This window comes from Lipomyces tetrasporus (genome assembly GCF_029532465.1).
Source record: "Lipomyces tetrasporus strain NRRL Y-64009 chromosome Unknown POJ06scaffold_4, whole genome shotgun sequence".
NCBI classification, from domain to species: domain Eukaryota; kingdom Fungi; phylum Ascomycota; class Lipomycetes; order Lipomycetales; family Lipomycetaceae; genus Lipomyces; species Lipomyces tetrasporus.
The window spans coordinates 1,454,265-1,476,261 of NW_026611599.1; the positions used below are offsets into that span (position 1 = coordinate 1,454,265).

The window sequence follows — 21,997 nt, forward strand, 5'->3', positions numbered from 1 at the left end:
TCGACGCTCAACGGAAATTTCTTCGACATTGCTATCAGGAACAATACCCTCGACCATGGCAGAGAGACTGGATGGTACGAAAGACAGTGCGGCCACCGGATAAGCCAATCTACGGTCTCTGAGTCCCTCAGCGATCGGTATAAGCATCTTGATCCCATATCTCTTGTGCAGGAACGCTCCAGCCATATCTCGAGCAAAATACGATATTCACTAGTTTTATGAGGTAACTATATTTGATCTCATTTAATTATCCTCCACGCAAATTTCATAATCATGCCGCATGATAATCGATCGCTTGCAGGAAAATAAATCAAGCTGTCATACATGAATAATAGCGCCATAATTTAATTATACCCATATCAATCAGTGATCGTTGGCCGTTGTTTGAGTCCATTAACCATGGCCGTCAATCTGCTGTAAGAACCTGGATAGCCGAACTGTGTGGTATCGATTTGATGCACTGTACCTTCGCTTATTTGAGTGTCAACAGTCGCCACATAACGTTTAGCGTAAGCCGCACTAAAGAACCTAATACACGAGGCTTTTGACACCGCGCCCGTTCAGGACGCCAGACGTCAGCGTTATCACGGTAATACGCTCTACGGACTCGTCGAAAGTAACCCCTGAAAATTTGGTTGTAGTTATGTCGCCCCACTGGCGAATACCTGTTTACAAGTCAGAATCGACGGTGTCCTGCCGCCCTCAAAATCTATCGCACAGTAAGTGCTCTCAAAAGATCAATTCGTGGCGTTGTTTCTCCACGTGAATCCAACGTTGTGGGCCAAACAAGGTGTCTCGTCGACGACGACGCTAGTCTAAGGAGCTAAAACATCAAAATGACGTTGCAAGTTCTTCTCATCGACTCCTACGACTCTTTCACGTTCAATCTCGTCACTCTTTTTCGTGACCTCACTGTGCATCCGGAAATTACGGTTGTCCCTAGCGCGCATCTAACGCCGGCCTATGTCTCGTCCCATCTCTTCCCGGCTCTACTCGCCAAGTTCGATGTCATCGTGATCGGACCAGGACCCGGCACGCCGTTACAAGAGGATTCTGATATGGGCGGTATTCCGCACGTATGGCGTGCCATTGACAAATACTACGCCGGAAGTTATCGATGGGTGCCTCCGGTTGTGTTCGGAGTTTGTTTGGGATTTCAGTGGATTTTGCTTGCTTATGGGCACCCGGTCGTGCGGCTACCGAGACCGCGGCACGGCTTGATTTCGGTGCTCGACGTTACAGAAGAGGGGAAGAACGACCTTTTTGCTGGACTCGATGGTAAGGACATTGAATGCGTGCGATATCATTCTCTGCATGTTCAATATGACAACGACTTTGCTGGGAACAACGACATTGTGCCATTAGCGTGGTCTCGCGATGAGAACGAAGAAGGCCAAAAGGTGCTCATGGCGGCGCGACACAAAACACGACCGTACTGGGCGGTCCAGTACCATCCCGAATCCATTTGCTCGAAGTACGGTGCACAGATGCTGGAGAACGTTTTCCGCTTATCAGAAGAGCATACGAGACTGCGGCGGCAGTGGATCAATAAGGTGTTGGAGCAAGACCATCTGCCACTCTTGAAAGCTAGTATTCTCGAACGACAAGATGTTTTGGAGACATTCTTGCAAGGTCGACAGCACCGATGCAAGATCCTACACAAGTGGCCCCATCAGAGTGCGAACCGTTTGGAGACTCGTGACAGGCAGGCCGACATAGCGACTACGACGCTGTTTCAGTACATTGTCGACTTACCGGAGAATGTCAATATATCTCAGTTTGTTACCGAGCTTTGTGAACAAGTGTTTGAGTTCTCAGGCGTGTTCTCGCTACTTGAATCGGCAGCTGCTCCAGGATCGTGGTCATATATGGGCTTCAACGAAGCTATTCCCCATCGCTTCACCTATTACATTCCTGATCCATTCCTCACCGAGACATCAACACTGCAGCCACAGGTCTGGACTGTCGACTCGATTGACGACGTATGGGAACTATTAGCTTCCGTGATAGACGTCAATATCTCTCAGGTTGTCCAGGTCGGCTGCGGACCCAACAATACAGATACGCGGATAAGCTTTGACCAGCTCAAGGAGATCGTCAGGAGAAGCCGAGAGAGCGGGCTTGACGAGTTGCCTAGCTTCTATGGCGGACTTGTTGGCTATGTCAGCTACGAAGCCGGAGTCGTTGATGGCCTAAACGTTCCTGTTGACCACGAGTCACCCGCTGAAGTCCCAGATATCGACATGACATTTTATACTCGTTCGATAGCCGTGAATCACAACTCCAGACGCGTATTTATACACACATTTGAGGAACAGAATTTTGTGGCCATCTATCGATCTTGGATTCTCCGAGTCGCCGAATGTATTGAAATGCTTCCTGAAGTCCGCCGCGCGAAAGGTCGTCCTGCCAAGGAACGAGTTGGCGCCGCCATTGCAAAATTCAACGACAAGAAGATACCAGGAGACATTCGGTTGCCTGACAAAGACGAATATCTTGCCAAAATTGATCTCGCAAAGGAATACCTGGCTAGTGGTGACTCGTACGAGCTATGCGTGACAGATCAGACCGTTGTCATTGAGAAAGGCTCATTGCATGATGGCTCGGGTGATTCAAATATCTCGTTTAAGGAAATGCGGTCAGATTGGGCGTTCTACAAGCAAATGAAAGCGATGAATCCTGCGCCTTACTCATGCTTTTTTAGATCAAAAAAGTCCGCGTTGATCGGTATGTCTCCAGAGCGGTTCTTGCGATGGGATAATAATCTCGGCGAGTGCGAGCTCAGGCCGATCAAAGGCACCGTAAAGCGGACTTCAAAGACGACACTAGAGGAGGCTACAGCTAAGTTGAAGACGCCAAAGGAACAGGCTGAGAACCTCATGATCGTGGATCTCATCCGTCATGATGTTGCACAGTTCTGCGAGAACGTGGAAGTCACCCAGCTGATGGGTATAGAAACATACAAGAATGTGTATCAGCTTGTGTCCGTTATTAAAGGCACAAATATGAGACCGGGGGTCACAGGTGCGGATATATTACGTGGTACTCTGCCTCCTGGTTCAATGACTGGTGCACCAAAGAAGCGTAGCGTAGAAATTCTACAAGAGTTGGAAGGGCATAGACGGCGGGGCATATATTCTGGTGTCAGTGGATATTGGGATATAATGGGCCATGGTGATTGGAGTGTTGTTATTAGGTCAGCATTCAGCGTGGGAGGACAAGGGACCGATGTTGAGAGAATATGGAAAATTGGAGCTGGTGGAGCAATTACTGCTCTCAGCGATAGAGAGGAGGAGTGGGAAGAAATGAAGACAAAGTTAGAGGGCACCTTAAGGGTATTTCAGAACGTTTAAATTGCGATGGACTTCGTAAATCACATCAGTTTGCATGTTTCTAGTATTGCATGGCTCGTATTACTTTTTTTTTAGATTTATTTGTATTAATTTGTACAGTTGCGAGCTTGTGATCGATTTAGATGGCGTTCTGAAGCCGACTCCGAAAGCGTTGCCGTTGGGAGTTTAAATCCGAGGCTCACAAAAATTTCCTCTATGTGAATGACGGCGACAGTAGACTGTTGAAGTTCGACCAAGTATGAAACTAGGAGAGCCCGGGGTCCTGCCAACCACATGGCGAGGAGCGATTGGTAAGGCCCATCAGCGGGTAAATATAGTGAATTACGAGAAATCAGGTATGTTTTGGACGGCGTACCTCGAATGAGTGGAGCTGAGCTAAAGTGTGTGTTTTAGAGGAGATAGTGAACTACTTGAAGCTAAAAGAAGATTATCATAAAAGCTTTGAACTCCTAGATTGCTATCCAGGCTAGTACTTCAATTTTAACGTTGGAGTAATGGATTGTTAATGACGGGGCAGGTTGCGGCATATGGTCCCGAGCTCTACACAAACATCTGGAACCAAAAACTCATGTTATGCTGGAGAGTTTTGACAATTATTATAGTTGGAATAAAGATGTGGGAAGAGACCGCTTCTTATAATTTCATACTATGGCTAATATGCATGTCATTCACAGGGCTACAATCGAGATCTCAATGCCGCAAAGATCATACAAGTTGATCCATACAAATGGAAAGTTTACAACCTTTTAGAGAGATACGGGGCATACAAGCCAGAGCATGTTCCATTAGATCAAGTCAACAAATCACTGTTATATACTGGACAGTTTACTACTGCACAAGGTGGGCAGCTATTATCACAGTTTATCACTTGCATCGCCTACCGGAGCTGGATTCAGAAATTTGGGCGCGTACGGATGCTGCTATGGGTGCGCGATACTGCCGCGTTCAGAGCTGTTGCGACTCCTGAAGAACCTTCGCGGGGAAAACTGAGCGCGCTTGTATCTCTATTTGCTGATATCGACGTTGTTGCTGCCTCCGATGGCAACGATTTTAGAAGTCAAGACACCAAAACAGGCAAATTCCTTGAAAGGATACCGGCTTTGCGTAACGCTCCTATCAAACTTAGCGTGGGCGATACGTTCATGAAGGTTAGCACATTTGATTTATATGTTGAAAGAAAATTGCTAAGTAATAGGGCCCGCTTGTGTTGCTGGATGTCAAACCAAAAGAGCAGCGAGAGTGGGAAAGTGAAATCAGCACTCACGAGATGGAATACGTACTGCGGAACCTTTTTATTACTCCAAAGATGCAATTGCGTACCTCTATAAATACTCTTGGTGCTGGTGCAGGAGAACATTTCGGACAACGGTTAGGCCATTTATATGATAAAACCACGCATCAGCTTACACCTGATGAATTTGTGGAAATCTTCCGAGAATTTAGGGTATGGCCATATAAGCCTGAGCATTTGTTCGATTTGGGTGAAGATGACCTGGACAGTCGTACTAAGAGGGACATAATCCAGTTCGTCTAGGTCGTAAATGGTTCATGGTAGCATTCGTCACTAAAAGTGTATAGAGGAATAAAGGTTTCAGGAGTCAGGCAGTTTGGTTTATCATTGGTTAGAACAGTTTATAATAATATGTATATAGTATAAGTTATAAGCTTTATGGAGACAACGCAATTTGCAAACCATACACCTTGTTGAATTAACGTCAAAATCTAGACAGTCCATTTGTGATGGCGCTTTTTGCTATCTCCCTAGAAAGTGTGCTTAGGATAACCGTGAAGGAGAGGTGCAAATGGACGAAGATATCCTACGATCATTCAGATACTTCGCTCTACCAAACTCAGGTCCAGGCTTACCTTGCGGCCAGTAAGATCGACCAGATTCACTGGCTTCGGCTCATACTGCCGTCGCAGGTATCGATCCGGACTGCCATTCTCCTCCAAAAACCCAGGCAACGTGATTCCGCCAAGTGCAACGGTCGAACGTCTTGCTGTGGAGTCGGAATTGCTACAACTCAGGTCGCTGGTGGCAGCACTAAACTTCGAATTTCTAGCCTCGTCTGCCTCAGAAACAATCCAGCGCGTGATATCCTCAAGTGCAGGTACAATTATGTGCCAGGCATCCTGGAGCTGAGATTCGCGGTCATTCATACAGATGAGGGCATAAGAGCGGCTGCCGCCACGAGCCATCTCGTCTCTGATTCTAAAAAATAGAGCAATTGCATAGCCTATCTGACCGTCCCCAAATAAGACTGCTGTGTCACTAGTAAATGGATCCAGCGATAAACTATCTCTTGTCAGTTAGCTACTACAGTTTAGCTTCGTCCTCTAAATTCATGAGCCCACCTGTTCATGCACATTTGCCTGAGAGCTGAGTAGCGATCTTGTGACCTCGCATTTGCTGTGGAAATATAAACCAGATGTGTCCCTTCAGGCGGTGTAATTGTCTTCTCAACGGAGCGTAGAACTGAAACAGAACTTTCCGTCGGTAATGAAAGAGAGCATGACAAGCAGCCACCTCCAACGCCAACTGCAGTACCTGCAATCCCACCTGGATTCGATGAATGAGTCGCGAGGTTTCCTGGCGGGACTGGCGAAGAAGAACTCAGTAAATCAGTCTGCGAAGTGTAAGCAGAGTTATCTGCAGCTGACACTTCATGCCTCACAGCTTCAGGAGATGCACGTGCGGCAGGCGTTGAGGATGGAAATGTGTCTAAAATTGCTTGAGTACATATTATCGGCGTCGGTCCATGTATTTCGCAAAAATGAGCCAAACAAAGCTAAATTCAGAGGAATTAGCACTACTTTTCGAAGACTGTGAGAACTACTTCCCCTACGCACCAAGAAATCCATGCTCTGGGCAACGAGATCCGTTTATAATGTGACAGCGAGAAGCAAACCTATACCGAGCACAACTGTGCCATAAGCACGAGCAATGAATAATGCTTGGAGCACTGTAGTTGTTGAACTAGGCTTAATGAGCATCAGCTAAACAAGCTTAGCCCCATATTCCTCCGCTGTAATGACCATCAATAAACCATCAATTGGATAATGGCGCTGCCCGGAATTCAGCTTTGGCTATTGGCACGCATCCCTGATGGTACACGAATTGCCCATAGTCAGGATGGTACTCTTTGAAATAAGTGCAGGGGAAAATCATAGAGGGGTTAGCGGATAAACCATCTGCGCTATCACCTACTGATTAGGGTTCTATCGCAATTATTTTCCTGTAAATATGCCTATAGGCTGGAGTGCTTTGCTTGAAACCCTGACCCTTACCGCGCCTTACGGTGCATTGGAGCCTTGAGGTTATATCCAATTTACGAGTAGCGACTGGGGTTACATTCGTTTTGTTTGATTCAATTGCTAAGATACAGGTCAATCCAGGTGTGGACTGTTGGGATTGACCTTACTGTCGACACATTCGATCTTCAGGTGTCGCGTTTATAGTGCATGGTGACGACACGAGCTTAAGTCCACCAGCCCGAGGTCCAGATGACGCGCAGCCTAGAACTGGTCGCTAAGACCAAGACGGCTTTAGCAGACAATGTAGATGGATATGAGACAATTAATTTTAAAGATGCAGGGAATCGAAGTAGGGACCATTACAAATCTAGCATGACCAAGTCGAGATTCAGAACACGACAGACATTATTGCCTTTGGTTAGATGGGAGACCCCTCGATTAGCATGGATTCAGGTGAGATGGACTGTCATCATATGCATGACCAAATGGTGCATCAGTTTGGGGGCGAGCATTGACATTCTGTTTAATAGCAACATACAAGGTCAAAATTCCTAGATGATTACTTCGCACTAACCGCCAACCTCGGCACCCATACCTTTTTCGTTATCATGCTTCCGGTGCCGTTCTGGTTAGGTTATGCTCATCTTGGTAGAGGGTTGGATGAATTGTTGCGTTATACAATGAGTATTGTAGTACTAATAGACAAGCAGACTTGTATATGTTCTTGCAGCTGGTGTACTCATCAGTGGCATGATGAAAGATTTTTTTTGGTCCGTAAGACTCTCTCGTTGTGTCGAGCTCGCTGACATATATACTAGTCTTCCAAGACCTCTATCGCCTCCCCTTCATCGTATTACCATGTCTGGCTCTGCAGCTCTTGAGTATGGGTTTCCAAGTACCCACACGACAAATGCCGTGTCAGCAGCTTTGATGATCCTTTATACTGCTGGCGAAAATGGAGATTCCATGTCGCCATTTTCATTACTATTGCTTAGGGTCCTGATGTGGGTATATATGGGTAGCATTGTTCTTGGACGCATATATTGCGGCATGCACGGCTTCTTGGATGTGCTAGCCGGAGGAATCCTTGGCGCATTGATCTTCTATCTTCGATGGATGTTTGGAGACGCGATTGACCAATTTATTACAATGCCTGGTCCTCTGGCACCGTGTGTGATCACACCAATTATTCTGATCCTAGTGCGCGTACATCCTGAGCCGGTGGATCCTTGTCCATGTTTTGAAGATGGCGTCGCGTTTGCTGGAGTCGTTTTAGGAGTTGACATGGCATTATGGCACGGTTGGAACACCCCTTTCATGAATGCAAATCCATATCCTGGGTACATTCCATACAGTTTCTCAGAATCCGGAATTCTCAAGTCGTTTGCTCGGATGGCACTCGGCATTGTTGCAATATTTGTATGGCGTGCTGTGATGAAGAAGACTTTGCATGCGGTTCTTCCGCCCCTGTTCCGCCTTATCGAGAAAATCGGCCTATCGATGCCTCGAGTTTTTTTTCTGAAAGCTTCGGAGTACAACAAGGTGCCTTCGTCCATTCCGGACACCACGCTTGTTGGTGCGCGAGAAATTCCGGGCTTGATCCATAACATCACCCGAATGAGGTCCGATTCGGTTGGACCTCAGAGTCCGGCCGATATGTATGAGACTATGGCGTATCGTGAAGAACGGCAACGACGGAAGTCTGTCGAGATTCAGAATGACTCTGCCAGTGATAAGGGCGACAACGGCAATGGTATGGATGAGCTGGATGAAGATGAACTCTTTTTGCAAATCCCGACGCCACGTGTTCAGTACGATGTTGAAGTAATCACTAAGCTTATTGTATATGCCGGTGAGTAATTTGTAAATAAACGTGTGGGATTATGGAGAAGTCTAATATTTATATAGGAATCGGCTGGATTGGAGTAGAAGGCTGCTCGCGAGCGTTCTATCTCCTCGGAATATAAACGGCAGATACGTATGCTTTCATAGATGCTATACACATTCGAACAAAATAGTTGATAGTTTTCTTACATTCATTCATTTTGGTTTTTTGTAGAATAGAGAAATGCTTGCATCGAACTCTGTTCTATTGTACATAATCTTATGGTTGGGTCGTATATATGATGGACTTTGTTTTTGTATTTTTAGTGGATCGCGGCATACATATGTGGATTCGAATAATTTATTGATCTGTAGACTTGCACTTATACTACAGTTCGCGCACGTGCGGCGTACACTGATGGTAACGGTATTGCGAACAAATCCAAACCATGTCTAACTATGCCTTCACTGCAACATGACCATTTATGAACAATTTTACAAGAGCATCCTATCCTACACATAGTCGTACATATCCAGACAAAACCCGACGCAAACTAATGTACACAGATATATACATTTCATATCAATGGCACACGTCACAGAGTAACATCCCGACGCAACTAGTAGGGTTAGTATTACATCTTAAACACAATAATGCTATATTATAGAAAAGCTTACCTGTAATTTCAATTGGTGCAAGAAACGCCTCTTCGTAGCAACATCCACAATGTCGCGCATCCGTTCAATATTGCCAGTGCGCTCTGCATGCTTCGCCATCCATAGGCACGGCTGCAGAGTCATTTTTGCATGATCCATGTCATCCATATGCTTCAGCGCAACCCACGCGTCAGTCGCGATATGGTCGTTATTCGTCAAAAATCCAAACCGAATTTCCATTATGAGTATAGGTACCGTCGGCTGAAGTTTTCTTTTCATGAACACTTGCCTAAACATCGAATATGTTTGCGGCTCATTCAGCTTTATGCATGCAGTCATCAACGCGCTGACAACCTTCGTATGAAGAAAATATTTGTGCATAATAGTGGCATCATTACTATCTGATTGAATTCTATCCAGAAGCGCAACCATGAACTGCAAGATGCTGGCATTTCGTAGTTCGACTCCTATCCTAACAATGTTGACTAATGTATATGTAGAAATTTCCAATCCAGACTGTACCAGTGCATCAACGACTATTAGAGCTGCCACGCCATGATGCTGTTTTACTGCTAAACCTCGGATCATTATGTCGAACGATGATTGATCCGGAATCACCGACGTGCACATGAGCAGCTTACTGAGCTTTTCTAGCACCAATGGATCGTCCCGAGAATTCAAAATAGCTGTTATACGCGCGTTTAAGCGCTTTGACTGTGAATGCCGATACACGGGTCGTTGGGGCATTGAGCTGTAAAATCGACCGAAATCATTCTCTTCGAGAGAATTTAATTGCGTCACTGATTCTGGCAACCGGACAATCATCATGGCTAGTTCCACACTGTTCATTGGCATTCTCTTTATGTCAATTGCGTTCATATCAACACCCATAGATACCAATGTCCTATAGATCTTCAATTCGATTTTGGAAAGATGCCTTGTCGTCTGCCACATCTGTAACTTCTCTGTAAACTCTTTGTCTATTTCGAGCCTTCTCTCCTCATCTACCATGGCCAGAGCTGTCCTCGCCGCACATTGTTCCATAAACATCGCTCTTCTAGCCTCTTTAATTCCACTGCTGGACTTCTCCTTCGGCTTCGGTGTTCTGACTGACTTCATTAATGCCAGCATAAGGGATAGTATATTGAATCGGTACACCAGTTTCCGAATCGACAATCGCATTTCGGGGACTGCCACACCCACTGTTTGGGCGGAAAATAATCTCCGTCGCGTAAATGTCCATGCATGGTTATGACCCGGCGGCATATATGAGTCTAGTCGGTGACGGGGGCATCCCAGTGCCTCGCTTTCACGGATATTGTAGTTTATTTAAATGCTTATAGAGAAATTGAAAATCCACTGAAGTCATCCAATTTCAGGAAAATGTAGTCGCATCTGAGTGAAGTCGCAATATCTGTTGTCAAGCGACAAAATGCCCTTATTATTCTTGATGGCTAAGGTATTCGAGGTCGGCCGACCTAACAGTACGAGACCCTTGATCTTGATCCATGATCGCGCCGCACGATTCCGTGGACTTCAACGGCAGTGAACTCCTGAATCATGTCGCCAGCTAGGGGCCTTACCAGAAGACAAGCAATATAGTCTCGAATACTGCGTGTTCTGTTAGTTACATACTTACACTGACTGAACATCAAAATGCCTCTCGCACTAGCGCTCTCTGCAGAACTCACAGGCGTCACCGATCTCCAGCCAGTCGATTCTCCAGATTCACCTTACGTCTATTCATTCAAAGTGCAATGCACCTCGTGCCGCGAAACACACCCCAATTTTGTTGATCTGACGTCTTACGAAATGCATGATCTATCAGGTAGTCGTGGTGAAGCTAACTTTGTCTGGCGGTGTCGCTCATGTAGGCGAGAGAGTTCAGCATCATTTAAATCTAGTCCTGTTCCATATACGATTGACGATTCAGCAAAATGGAAGAATGTCATTGAGTTCGAGGTTCGCGGACTAGAATTTACAGAATTCAAAGTTGAGGGGGCATGGACTTGTAAGGGTGTGGCAAAGGGAACTATATTTGAGGAAGTCGATTTAAGTCAGGGTGAATGGTTCGATTACGACGAGAAGGCTGGAGAGGAAGTTATGATCACGGACGTCAAGTGGCAGATTCGGCGGTCATAAATAATGTACGAACATCAGACATCGAGGTATGTGGAATGAATGCACATGATATGGCGTATCTAATTCGTTAGGGTGATCGCAAGATGGCACAAACTCAGTGGATATGAATTATGGCACCAACGCCAAAAACACCATTATACAATAGCGAAAACAAATAAAAATATGCATCATCGTCTTAGGTATGCGTGTAGCGAATCCACCCGGTCTCTTTTAGATAGGCCGACTCTCACTGCTGGCTGTTTGAACAAGACAAGCCCCGGCCTACCCTGTGCGACCTTCTTTTGAGTCGTTTGTTGTTGGGCACTCTCTTCCATTCCCCGCTCTTCATCGTGCATAACAGTTAGATATGCCTTGTTTGCATCGAGACTATTTGTGGCTTTTTCGTTCCCCTGAAGTGATGGGATGACTTGCTTACATATGAGTTGCATTTCCGCCTGTTGCGTAGTGTGTGACGTTTGGACCTTAGGTTTCTTCGCAATACAATTTGCCTCGCAATCTGGCTCTTCCTCTACGAGCTGCTTGCGTTTCTTGTCCATCATAACTATTGAACGGGATGGCGACAAAACCGGTTTTTTTGTGCCGTTGGAGGGGGCATCGTGATCGTCGTGCACCTCAATTGGTAGGCTGCTTGAAATCATGACAGTTTCAGCCAAGGACGAACTCACTGGGAATGGTGGAAATAAAATCTCGTCATTTGTCTCGAACTGCTTCGGTTTTGAAGACGATCGATCTGGCGATTGTCGCGATTCTGGCTGAGATGGAGGAGTGACAGTGCCTTGATGAACTGGACGGTCTTTATAGTCGTGCATGATGTTGTCCTTGTCGACTGCTCCAACAGACGGTAATCCTCCCTGGGAACGATGCGGAGGATTGGGTGGCGGAAGCATAGGGCGCTTGGTAATATCTGTCTCGTCGGATGCGTGCAAGTTGTCAACACTATCTCGTTCATCGCTATCTGCACTTGATTCGTCGTCACTAAGTAGATGGAACAGTTTTTGGCACGGTCTGGTTCTAGCTCCCGATGACGCTGAATGAGACAGAGCGATATACTCTTGCGACGCTGGTACATTAGGACACGCTGGCGGTAGTTCCAGTGACTCAGGATATGTTAACGGTATGTTGGTCTCTCGACGTGTACTGATTTCCGAAATGCCACCCAAACCGGGTAGAGTTGGGGCCTCTCGTAAACATTCGAACGCCGTCTGCAGGTCTTCTTGGGCATCGTCAATTTCTCTCCGCAGTTGTTCTATAGACCGTTACTCTGGATGAACACTAAACAAATGCATAAGCCTATACCATTACTATTGGGAACGCTAAGTTGATCCGCACTGTACCCAGATTGGTGTTTCGTACGATGCCGCAGATCTTTCATATGCTCACGAGCTAATCTCAGATACTCAGAGTGATTCAATCCATGGCTGCTGTCGCTATCGTAGTCTTCCTCGGAGTCCTCAATGACACGCTCCTCCAACGGCATGGCGGTCTTTGCGGACCCCGGGCAGCGCGATCCAGAAGCAGGATCGCAAGACAGACAATATCTTCGACCAGGCTACTAATGGCCGTTATAGAACAGCTGTAGTAATTATAGATTCTGTCATGGGATGGGAATGCAGCTTTTGTCGTCGGGCGTTGGTTCTAAATTGTTTACATCCGTAAAAAACAATGCCAACATCAGGTGACGACGCGACTTCTACGCGGTAAGAATCCGGGTAAGCTCGACATGTTACCGCGATTTATAATTTTTGGCGCAATAGCCCACATTTGTAATCATCGGGAAGGAATAGTGGACGAAGGAATTGAAATGAAGCTAACGACACACCAGTCGTCAAAGGGGGAAGAAATTGCGAATTAGAGAGTTTGACCTGTATCGAAGGCGAATGATGCGGGGAACTGATACGGCATGGAGGTTAGAATATAGTCGCCGAGAAGTTGCGCATGTTTTCTGAAGTGGACATTGACAGTAACAGGGCCGCGACGATTGCGATAGATAGCTTGTACTGACTTGCAATTTGCCTGATTTGCAGTGGGTGCTCACGTCTCACGTGCCCGGAAAGAGCTCATGAACCACCTGGCAATCTTCTCGGGCAATTTTGCATCGCTGAGGAAGAATGATACCGCTAAAAGCACATTATGTCGTTGCGGTTCGGTTATCTTGGCCTCTCCATCTCTGAAAATTCCTCTATGATAGTTGTGTTGACTGGCGCTATTCTTAGCGGTCCCACTGATGGTCATGTCAGCGATTTACGGGTAATGCTCTGAAGGTCATATACTACTAAACGAGAAACGAGATTGAAAAATAGGTGGCGCGGCCTTGTCGACATCAGAATCCGTACAGTAGGAAGATACTCTAGACAAGCCCAAATTCTTGTAGCAGCATGAATCCAACGCAATAATATTTCTTGTTACATCCTTGGGAGATGTGGATCCGAAGGCATTTTGGATGCGCTGAGTATCCCTTTGCATACCTCTGGGCGATGATACTGATGGTCGCTGTCATATTTCCACGGTAGTGTGCGACTCGCGCTGGTCGAGACGTCACTACAGCGCTTCTTCGTGAAGGTCGCTCCCCGCTTCAACAGCAGATGGTCTATGGCATTATGTGCTCTTCTCCCGCCCACGAGTCGACATGCAGTATACGTTCTTCCATATTCATTCTGGATATTCACTGGTCGAGATCACATGGTCGGCGGGAACAATTTCTCCCAAGCTGGTGATCATGGCAGAGTGCAGGTGTCCGATTCTCTCTTTGCGGTGACATAGAGAGTATAAGTTAATGCTTTGGGTCCACATATTTGAAATCATTCTAATTGCGATGAGACCCGGAGGGTGCCGTCCCGAAAATCGGCCACGCCATCAACGTAATCCTAAATCTCTGGTGAATCTGCAGCTTACTTTTCATCATATCGTTTCGCTTAGAGTCTGCACGACATATATACTTTGAGAGGGGTGGGGATATGGCCCCAGTTGGCAAGGCGATTGACATTTATGTACAAAGTCCAAAGTAGTGCCACTTTAAGCTGCTACTATTATGTCATTCTAGGCGTCCCAACATAGGACTATGCAATAGTTGTTGTCTAACTGGACTAAGCTGGTACCAATCTGGAATGAAAGCTTAGGGGAAGAAGAATATTAAGCGCACTCATTTACTGAGGTGAAGTGTCAGTCTTCAGTGTCGGCTCATTACAGACATGAAGTGATTTGCGATATTGTTATCCAATGGCAGTAGACTTGTCCCTATCCACAGTGGACTGGTCAAGGCAATCGCATACGGTTATATATCCAATAATTTCGTATAATACAGACTATATACAATACGGCACTGTTTATGATTCACGTCTCACTTGCCTCGCCGACTTAATTCTTACAGTTGAATCATAGAGCAACTCTGTGAGCTGCTTGTCCGAAGTACTTCGGCTCAGAGCCTTCTTTATTGCATCCAGCCCACCCAATTTTGCTATCTCACTTCCAGCACTTGTCTCAGCGGTTGCACCACATAAAATGTTATTCAAACACACCGCTCCGCGAAGTAATATTCCCCCATCCTCTTCCTCGGCAAGTACCCTCAATATGCCATTTAAGCACTTCTCATCATCTGCAAGTACATCCGCTGCAGGTCCCCATTCCGATAAAATCGCCAGCGCACCAGACGCCGCGCTACGTGTCATCCTATCCTCCGCATCCATGAGCGCTACTAAGACACGTAATCTGTTCTTGTAAGCTTTATCGTCCCTATCCAGGTACTTCCCTGCAGCGACCGGCGTAGCGACTAGATTACACACCAGTTCTGTTGCTGCGCGCTGAATCATTGGATTATCCGCCAACATAAGATTCTCTATTTTAGGCCATCCTTGCGATACGATGCTTTCTGGTACGCCTTTTGCGTCCATTGACGCTACATTTGTAAGTGCCAGCAATGATTCGAATTCATCCAGCATCGTGACTTCGTCCAAATTCGCATCGAGCTGAGACAATAGTGGACGAATAACCACATTCGGTGAATGTCGAGATGAAAAGGCAAGCGACGGATTGACTGATATGAGCAGTTTCGCCAACGCCGAAATGGCGGACGTGTTTGTCGTAGTATTTATATTGACTTTGAAAGTTGTCGACGCTGATTGTGATTTTGGTTGAAGAACCGACAGAATAACGGAAATTCCACCTTGCTGTACAATCAGCGCACGGTGTTGCTTTTCCGTCGCAAGAGCCTTCAATATCGCTCCAATAACAATCTGGCTATTAATCGTCGCCGACTGCGCACATGACGCAAGCGACGACATGATATTCATGTCCAGTAAATCTTTGCATCGCTTTGTAATTGTTTCTGTCTTTTCTTCAGTATCAATAGCTCCTTTCCCAGCATTGGCATATGACTTCAATTTTTTGATTTGTTTTCCCTCTTTAGTTAGCAAAGCAGGATAAGCGGTCAGATTTGACAAAATTGTCAGCACACCATAGATCACCGATGGTGGTGCAGCGGTAGGAGATCTCTCTTTCAACACGCCCAGCAAGATATTTAGACAGTCTTTATCGCGGACCAACATCTCCTTAACTGACACGTTCAGACTAGAATAGCTAAGTCCCTCCAACGCATTGGCAAACGCGGTATTATCTCTGTTGTCCACCACGATTGCCCGTAGCATATCCGCCAATGCATCCACATCTATACCGGATCCCTCTGATACATGCGTGGGTGAGGCTTCTAACGGCGGGGGCTTCGGTATTGCGGCCAACTTCACCAGAATCGAAGCAGCGACAGCCTTCGACCTCTGGCTTCCGCCATCATCTTGAACAACCCGTTCAATTACACCCACATACTTTGTGTCCACCTCTGTACGACACAGTTTATCCGCACACGCAGCAGATAGCATCTCCAAAAACCACTCAGTCACATCACTATCCCCTAGCACGTCGCGGGACGCAAACTCGTTAACCTGACTCGACGCGCTCATGAATATCTCGCTCGCGATCCCGGCATGTATGTGGAACAGTGACGTCATTATCGCGAATGCCAGAGGATATGTAGATTTCGACTTGAGAAGGTCGTGAAGGTATACCTCCAGCTCACGTCGTTTTGCCTCATTTCCGTCTTCGTTCTGGAGAAGCGAGGCGAGTTCGAGAACGGCCTGCGCTTTGGACTGGGATGTAGGATCGTGAGATTTCAGGCTCGGGAGAATATCGTGCAGGTCCCGTGCTCCACTCATTCCTACCAGATTATCACTTGCCTTAACCAAGGCGTGCAATTTGTCGAAATGACTGGAGGATCTGCACGACAATGAAGACGTAATAATCAAAGGCGAACAGAAGAGTTGGAAATGGAAGTCCACTCCGTGAGCCGCATCATCGCTCTCGCGTAAGGGGCCTCGTACAGGCTCTTTGCCCACCCGCCACAATTGATCAAGCCGATGTAACTTATCGCGCAAAACAGCGCAATGCTAAACTGGCTGTTTTAGCCTGAACGGTCTTACGGTCACTCCATTCAAAAAAAGCTCTGTTTTGAGTGTATAATGTCGGCTTTTCATTAACTATTAATTGCCCATACATACTTCGTGTAAATCCTAACATAACCCTGCCTTGAACACCGACAAAATTCCAACGAATACCAACGCCATCAACCAATGAAATTGCAACAGAACCATTAACAAATAATTATGCCATGTAGAAACAATCCCACCACAAGCAAACTAATAAATGCCACAAAAGCTAGATTACAGGAACCCGCTGTCCTGTAACAGCCTTGAAATCTTGTCTTCGTCGCCCCGTTCACGAGGCTCGATGCTCAAGGACATATCGTACAATTCTTCGATCGGCGACGCGTTCGCAAGGCCATCCTTGATCATGTCTTGCAGCTCTGGAACAGGTGTCAGTGCGTAAGGTACTGACTGATACTGCTGAATCTCTCGGATTACTTCCGCGGACTTGGCACGCTTAGAGAAATTGATCATTTGTGCGTCGTTGTCTTGGTTGAGGAGCATGTCTGTATTTCCATCTTCGATGAACGTTAAGTCGGTAAGGTAGACGCCGAAGAAGGGGACACATGGTGGGTTGACCAAGTGCAACATAGCACGATATTCGCCAAAGTTGCGGCTTGAGGTCATCAGACGGTTCATGTTGTCTAACATGACCTGTGATCTCTGAGGGATTTGCTCCCAAGTGCGGTTGAGTCGGTAAATAGTGGCTGAATATAAAGCAGAAATGATAGCGGTCATGGACGAGAAGTTGTTCAGTTGTCGGCATTTCTGCTGCAGTTAGTATTAAATCAAAACAAATAAGTCAAGGGACACACACCTCCGCGACAGATATGAGATGCTTGATAACATTGACACGCTTTTTTAAATCAGGCTGTGACAGTGCAGCCTGAGCAGTCCAATTCGTCAACTGATTGGAATATATAATCAAAGCCTTGATATTCTCCGCTTGTGCAGCGCCACTGCTTAATCCATTTGAGCTTCCCGAACTACCACGCTTTGCGCTCCATGCCCGGTTAAGACACTCCAACGGTCTAATCCGATTGTACAGCTGCGACTCAATGATTGTGAGCTGCCGTGCAAACTCGAGAGCGTCAATATACGTAAACTTCAGTTTCTTCAAGCCGCGCTTGGGCAAGATAGGCGGCGGCACTGACCCACCAAGGTTGAGAATCAGCCGCTTCGAAACATCGCGGCCATGTTGCCTCTGCCGAACGACCTTTGCAAGCGCACCGGCGCCTGGGAAACCTTGTTGCATCAGCTGGGCCGCAAATGCCGACAATGACGAAAGGATATCACGCGACATAGCCGCATCTACTTCCGATTCATCTAAAGGATCGTCCCAGTAATGCTCCAACCAGATCTTGAGAATGTTGAAAACACGAAGACGTATAGGCTTCTGCTTGCGATCCAGCCATTCCTCAAACTCGTGATCAGATAATCCGTCTGGCGGTTGAATTGTGAATCGCGCAATAAGCATTTCAAAGAACGTGCGAGATGTCGTGAAACTCCGGTACGTGAGCAAGAACGTCGAGTTAAATGACGTATCCAAGAAGTCATGTCTTGTCAACCGCTCGACCAGTGCAACGAGAGCACCACCCTTGACACTGCCCTTTGCGTCATAAATAAGCTCATCTTCGCGCTCGTTCTCTAGATACCAGGCAGGCTCTTCTCGGCTATCACGAGACGATGAAACACTCCCATAAGGCGGCTGATCACCAAAGAATTGCTTGACCTTCATGTCGCTCTTGACTGCATTAGTGCTGACCCTCCCGGAAGGAGTAGAGTCACCGCTCCTCTGCTCTTCTTCCATCTCACCAAGGAATGCAAAATATGACAACCCGGCTTGTGGAGCCCTGCCTCTCGATCGCAGCACGTCCTGTAGAGCTTGCGACGGAATTATCGCATCGGGGCCGTTAAGATCCCTGACCTCTTTTTCTTCGATGAGTAACTGAATCGCCAGCATCATTGCCTGGACCGATTCATCAACTTCCTTCACAGCATTGCGCACGCGTTGGATCCGCGTCAGCGAGGGCGCAGGATCAGTCACCAACGTGATATTCTGCATCTCGAGAATAAATCCAGCAATGGCATCATACAAATTTTGCTTTTTGGCACGAAAGTCGGTAACGGTCGGCGACAGTGGCTTCGATAGTGGAGTCAAGTCCGTCGATTCCAACAATGCCAGAAATGTCCGTACGAGGTCCATGGTCCGCATGGCCTTCTCAATCAATATCCCTTCATCTGACGATCGCGCATACGGTTGCTCTAAAAATCGAAGTAAGTCTCGTGCGACGTTAGTGATAGTCGAACGCTCCTGCTCAGCGTAGTCAAGGAACTGGTCGTCCAGCGACCTTAATGACGTAGTAGAATTTTCCCGATTGCGTTGACAGCCCCAGAAGTTGTCGAACGAAGAGTTCGAAGTGGATGAGTGTGGCGAGAAAGAAGAAACCGGTGACAGAACTCCATTTCCACTCCAATTGCCGCCGACGTTAGCTTTATCTACAAATCCCGGCAAAACTCTGGCAACGGGCTCCGGTCGATGATGCCTAGTCACCAAGATAAATCGGGCAGTCGCAGCGATTATCCCTTCACATTCAGCTTCACATTCAGGATTGGCTTTGGTGGAATCACTCGTTGCCGCTAGTTCAGCTGAAAGTTCTAGCCGGCCAAGTGCACCGATAAGGTGTCGAAAGGCATGATGATACTGCGTGTCTACTGGACTGACAGCGAAGCCCGGAAATCCTGCGCCAGTCATAACAGCTGAAAGGCAATCCAATAAGTCGTCGATACGATTACGATAGTCGGATTTTTGGTAGGATCTAAGAGCATCTAGAAATCGCTCGACACTGGATATGACAGCAGCCTGTAAATCGTCCCAGGTTAATCCATGGCCTAGTCCCGAAAGCGTTATACTAGCGACAGAGGCTCGTGGCAATATAGTTTCGGCAGAGGAGTGCTAGACTATTGTTAGTCGCAACGCCAATATACAACGATCAGCTTGGTGAGACTGACGTGTGACGATAACGCGGTCGATGTCACGCTGCTCACACTGGGAATCCGTTGTCTTTGTGCGAATGTTGGTGACTTCGGCCGTCGAGCAACTGTGTCAAAAGCATTGCTGACATCGGAAAGGCTAGCAGAGAGTGGAGATGGTTGTCGTTCCTCATCGTCGTTTTCATACGTATCCCCTTCATCATGTTCGTCGTCGTACAGGCGACAGGAAGCAATGATTTCCTCACTTAATTCGTGAACGTCAATGGCTTCGCAGTAATTACTGGGAAACCAACCCCTTTTTTTGCCGAGTTGACCGTCCCACCAGCCTGTGTCAAGTTGTAAGCAGACCGAGATCACGTCACCCGCTTTAAAGGAGAGCGAGTTCGGCTCGTGCGACGTGTAGTTGTAGAGTGCGCGGACGAATAATATTGGTGGTTCGTCCGAATAATGTGCATATACACCGCCCGCTTTTATCGAAACGTCTGAGGATGCAGACGAATTGGCAGAATCGGAAGATGAAATGGAAGTGGACCGCGACATGGATAAGGAGTTCACCGCAGTCGTCGCAGTCGGATCGTCATTAGAGAGCGCCATAGTTAGCGACCTCCAGGTCGGTCGATTAAGTGAAGATGCTTCGCAAGCCTCAGATATGCTCTATGGTCCCGTCGCTGGACGCAGGATAGAATGCAGCTAAGTAAGGTATCTAATAGGAAGTGGAGATACGCTATATCGACATTCGGATTAAGTCGAGGTCGGAGAAATTGAAGAGATGATGACGAGGGGCTAGATAGATATAGCGAAATACGGCAAGATATACGGCACGCACGCGGGACGTTGCACGCGGGACGTTGCACGCGGAGACTGGGAAGCCGTGGGGCCAGATGTTTCCTATGATTCTGAGGAATTTTGGTTGGCGGAGTGGGAGTCCGAGTGGGAGTCCGATCAGGAGTCGGTCGGAGTCCCGTTTGAGCGGGAGCTTCCTGCGCGGCGCGAAGGAAATGCCCTAACCGCGGCTCACTACGTGGGGAGAGCCGCGCAAGGGCCCGACCAAACTAGAACTCACGACAAACTCGCGCTTCTTCGAAGTCAATCTAGCTAAGCGGTCGCTCTTGGGCGGTAAGCGCAGACGCAGCCGAGATCCGTATATCCGAAGGGCGTGGGCACATTAAATCGCATCGCATCCCACCTTGTACAAGAGGCTCTGCTAGGCGGACAAGCCACTGCGCAAGTTAAGGCGCAAGTCAATCTGCAGGCTACTGCACCCCGACGCGCCCTGTGCAAGCCTCTGACCGCAAAACGCTCAACCCTATTGCCGCGCTACTGCACATAAATTCGCTCCGCCAATCGCCTCCTAGTGCTCACCAACACTCCTCAGCTCAACAACGCGACGCAGCACCTCTGAAGCTGCTGACACGGCCTATGCTCTGCGAGCAAGAGACATGATGTTCAGTTACACACAGTGATAGTTACCGCGACCCCTAATCGTTTGGACACTTTCTGCCCCCGGCGGCCGACGTTGCGCCGTCCCACGTGGCCGTCGCATGGCCGCTCAACGCGACGTTATATGGAGTCCCTAAGTCCATTCTTCCTAGGTACGACCCCACACCCTCTTGCAATGCGGCGAATGCGCCAGTTGTCGAAGCATACTGCAGTTTCTTTATATATTTTTCAACCCAGATCCCCAATGTGCGTAATAAGCGAGATTATTACCATATAATGTTGCTCTGCCATAGCTCACAAACTGGATATGATACATCAACCTCGCCTCGACTCGACTGAAGACCGTAGCGACTCTCCTCGGCAAAGAGGACCGCCAGATGGCATCCGAGGGTCGTTCCGGATTCGTCGACATCCGGTCAACCGGCTGCAATTGGCGCCGGATCAGTTGCGTAGTTTCGACGTTTTCGACTGGTCGCCGACGACTCCATCTCCAGAGTTAAATTAGAGTTAACGAGAGCTAGACGACAAAGATTGCTTGCTACCCCCTCCTCAGTCGGAAGAACAGCTACCGACTCCCCCACGCCCCCCAATAATGCCAGTAATAGACTGTGCTTCGGAACCTAGATCGATGCGTTGTTACCAATCGCAACGGGCAACTGCTCAGCACGCTAATTGATGTGTATTGTAACATCACCATCGACGAAGGTCAAAGGTTCTATAAATTTGCCTGTTTCGGGCATGCACGCGAGTCCGACTAACATCTACGGCATATCTGCGCTGGTGCGTGGTTTCTTCGGGCCGGGTAGCAATCCCCAACTTTCCCACAGCAATCGCAACAAGAGATCTATAGCAATTGATCGATAT

The 21,997-nt window shown here is 47.4% G+C and overlaps 9 protein-coding genes across 9 annotated transcripts; 4 read left to right on the forward strand and 5 right to left on the reverse strand.

The window, feature by feature from the left end:
- The first annotated feature begins 658 nt into the window (after positions 1–658).
- POJ06DRAFT_251478 (ADC synthase) lies at positions 659–3,529 on the forward strand. Its single transcript, XM_056187398.1, has one exon. It carries the CDS (start codon positions 837–839, stop codon positions 3,351–3,353), a length of 2,517 nt encoding a protein of 838 aa, XP_056044873.1. The 5' UTR covers positions 659–836; the 3' UTR covers positions 3,354–3,529.
- Positions 3,489–4,996, forward strand: POJ06DRAFT_251481 (ribosomal RNA adenine methyltransferase KsgA/Erm). Its single transcript, XM_056187399.1, has 5 exons — positions 3,489–3,688; positions 3,747–3,818; positions 3,871–3,968; positions 4,028–4,501; positions 4,549–4,996. Exons 1-5 carry the CDS (start codon positions 3,592–3,594, stop codon positions 4,885–4,887), a joined length of 1,080 nt encoding a protein of 359 aa, XP_056044874.1. The 5' UTR covers positions 3,489–3,591; the 3' UTR covers positions 4,888–4,996.
- POJ06DRAFT_251486 (vesicle coat protein) lies at positions 4,997–6,543 on the reverse strand. The gene is made up of 3 exons (XM_056187400.1): positions 6,204–6,543; positions 5,709–6,142; positions 4,997–5,649 (listed from the first exon to the last, which is right to left on the reverse strand). Exons 1-3 carry the CDS (start codon positions 6,213–6,215, stop codon positions 5,181–5,183), a joined length of 915 nt encoding a protein of 304 aa, XP_056044875.1. The 5' UTR covers positions 6,216–6,543; the 3' UTR covers positions 4,997–5,180.
- Positions 6,544–6,558: 15 nt separating this feature from the next.
- POJ06DRAFT_251489 (phosphatidic acid phosphatase type 2/haloperoxidase) lies at positions 6,559–8,538 on the forward strand. The gene is made up of 4 exons (XM_056187401.1): positions 6,559–7,061; positions 7,139–7,263; positions 7,319–7,378; positions 7,427–8,538. Exons 1-4 carry the CDS (start codon positions 6,858–6,860, stop codon positions 8,466–8,468), a joined length of 1,431 nt encoding a protein of 476 aa, XP_056044876.1. The 5' UTR covers positions 6,559–6,857; the 3' UTR covers positions 8,469–8,538.
- Positions 8,539–9,028: 490 nt separating this feature from the next.
- Positions 9,029–10,355, reverse strand: POJ06DRAFT_281193 (uncharacterized protein; the record flags this gene model as incomplete). The annotated part of the gene is made up of 2 exons (XM_056189933.1): positions 9,029–9,052; positions 9,111–10,355. 2 exons carry the CDS (start codon positions 10,353–10,355, stop codon positions 9,029–9,031), a joined length of 1,269 nt encoding a protein of 422 aa, XP_056044877.1.
- A 292-nt stretch (positions 10,356–10,647) lies between these two features.
- On the forward strand, positions 10,648–11,348 carry POJ06DRAFT_96739 (uncharacterized protein). The gene is made up of 2 exons (XM_056191827.1): positions 10,648–11,236; positions 11,303–11,348. Exon 1 carries the CDS (start codon positions 10,746–10,748, stop codon positions 11,229–11,231), a length of 486 nt encoding a protein of 161 aa, XP_056044878.1. The 5' UTR covers positions 10,648–10,745; the 3' UTR covers positions 11,232–11,236; positions 11,303–11,348.
- POJ06DRAFT_96779 (uncharacterized protein) lies at positions 11,267–12,876 on the reverse strand. Its single transcript, XM_056191828.1, has 2 exons — positions 12,528–12,876; positions 11,267–12,477 (listed from the first exon to the last, which is right to left on the reverse strand). The coding sequence occupies exons 1-2, from the start codon at positions 12,706–12,708 to the stop codon at positions 11,399–11,401; spliced, it is 1,260 nt and encodes a 419-aa protein (XP_056044879.1). The 5' UTR covers positions 12,709–12,876; the 3' UTR covers positions 11,267–11,398.
- Positions 12,877–14,499: 1,623 nt separating this feature from the next.
- Positions 14,500–16,535, reverse strand: POJ06DRAFT_251499 (armadillo-type protein). Its single transcript, XM_056187402.1, has one exon. The coding sequence runs from the start codon at positions 16,430–16,432 to the stop codon at positions 14,555–14,557; it is 1,878 nt and encodes a 625-aa protein (XP_056044880.1). The 5' UTR covers positions 16,433–16,535; the 3' UTR covers positions 14,500–14,554.
- A 197-nt stretch (positions 16,536–16,732) lies between these two features.
- POJ06DRAFT_209098 (ras guanine nucleotide exchange factor domain-containing protein) lies at positions 16,733–20,287 on the reverse strand (the record flags this gene model as incomplete). The annotated part of the gene is made up of 3 exons (XM_056185410.1): positions 16,733–17,467; positions 17,517–19,655; positions 19,712–20,287. The coding sequence occupies 3 exons, from the start codon at positions 20,285–20,287 to the stop codon at positions 16,937–16,939; spliced, it is 3,246 nt and encodes a 1,081-aa protein (XP_056044881.1). The 3' UTR covers positions 16,733–16,936.
- Between the last annotated feature and the right edge of the window lie 1,710 nt (positions 20,288–21,997).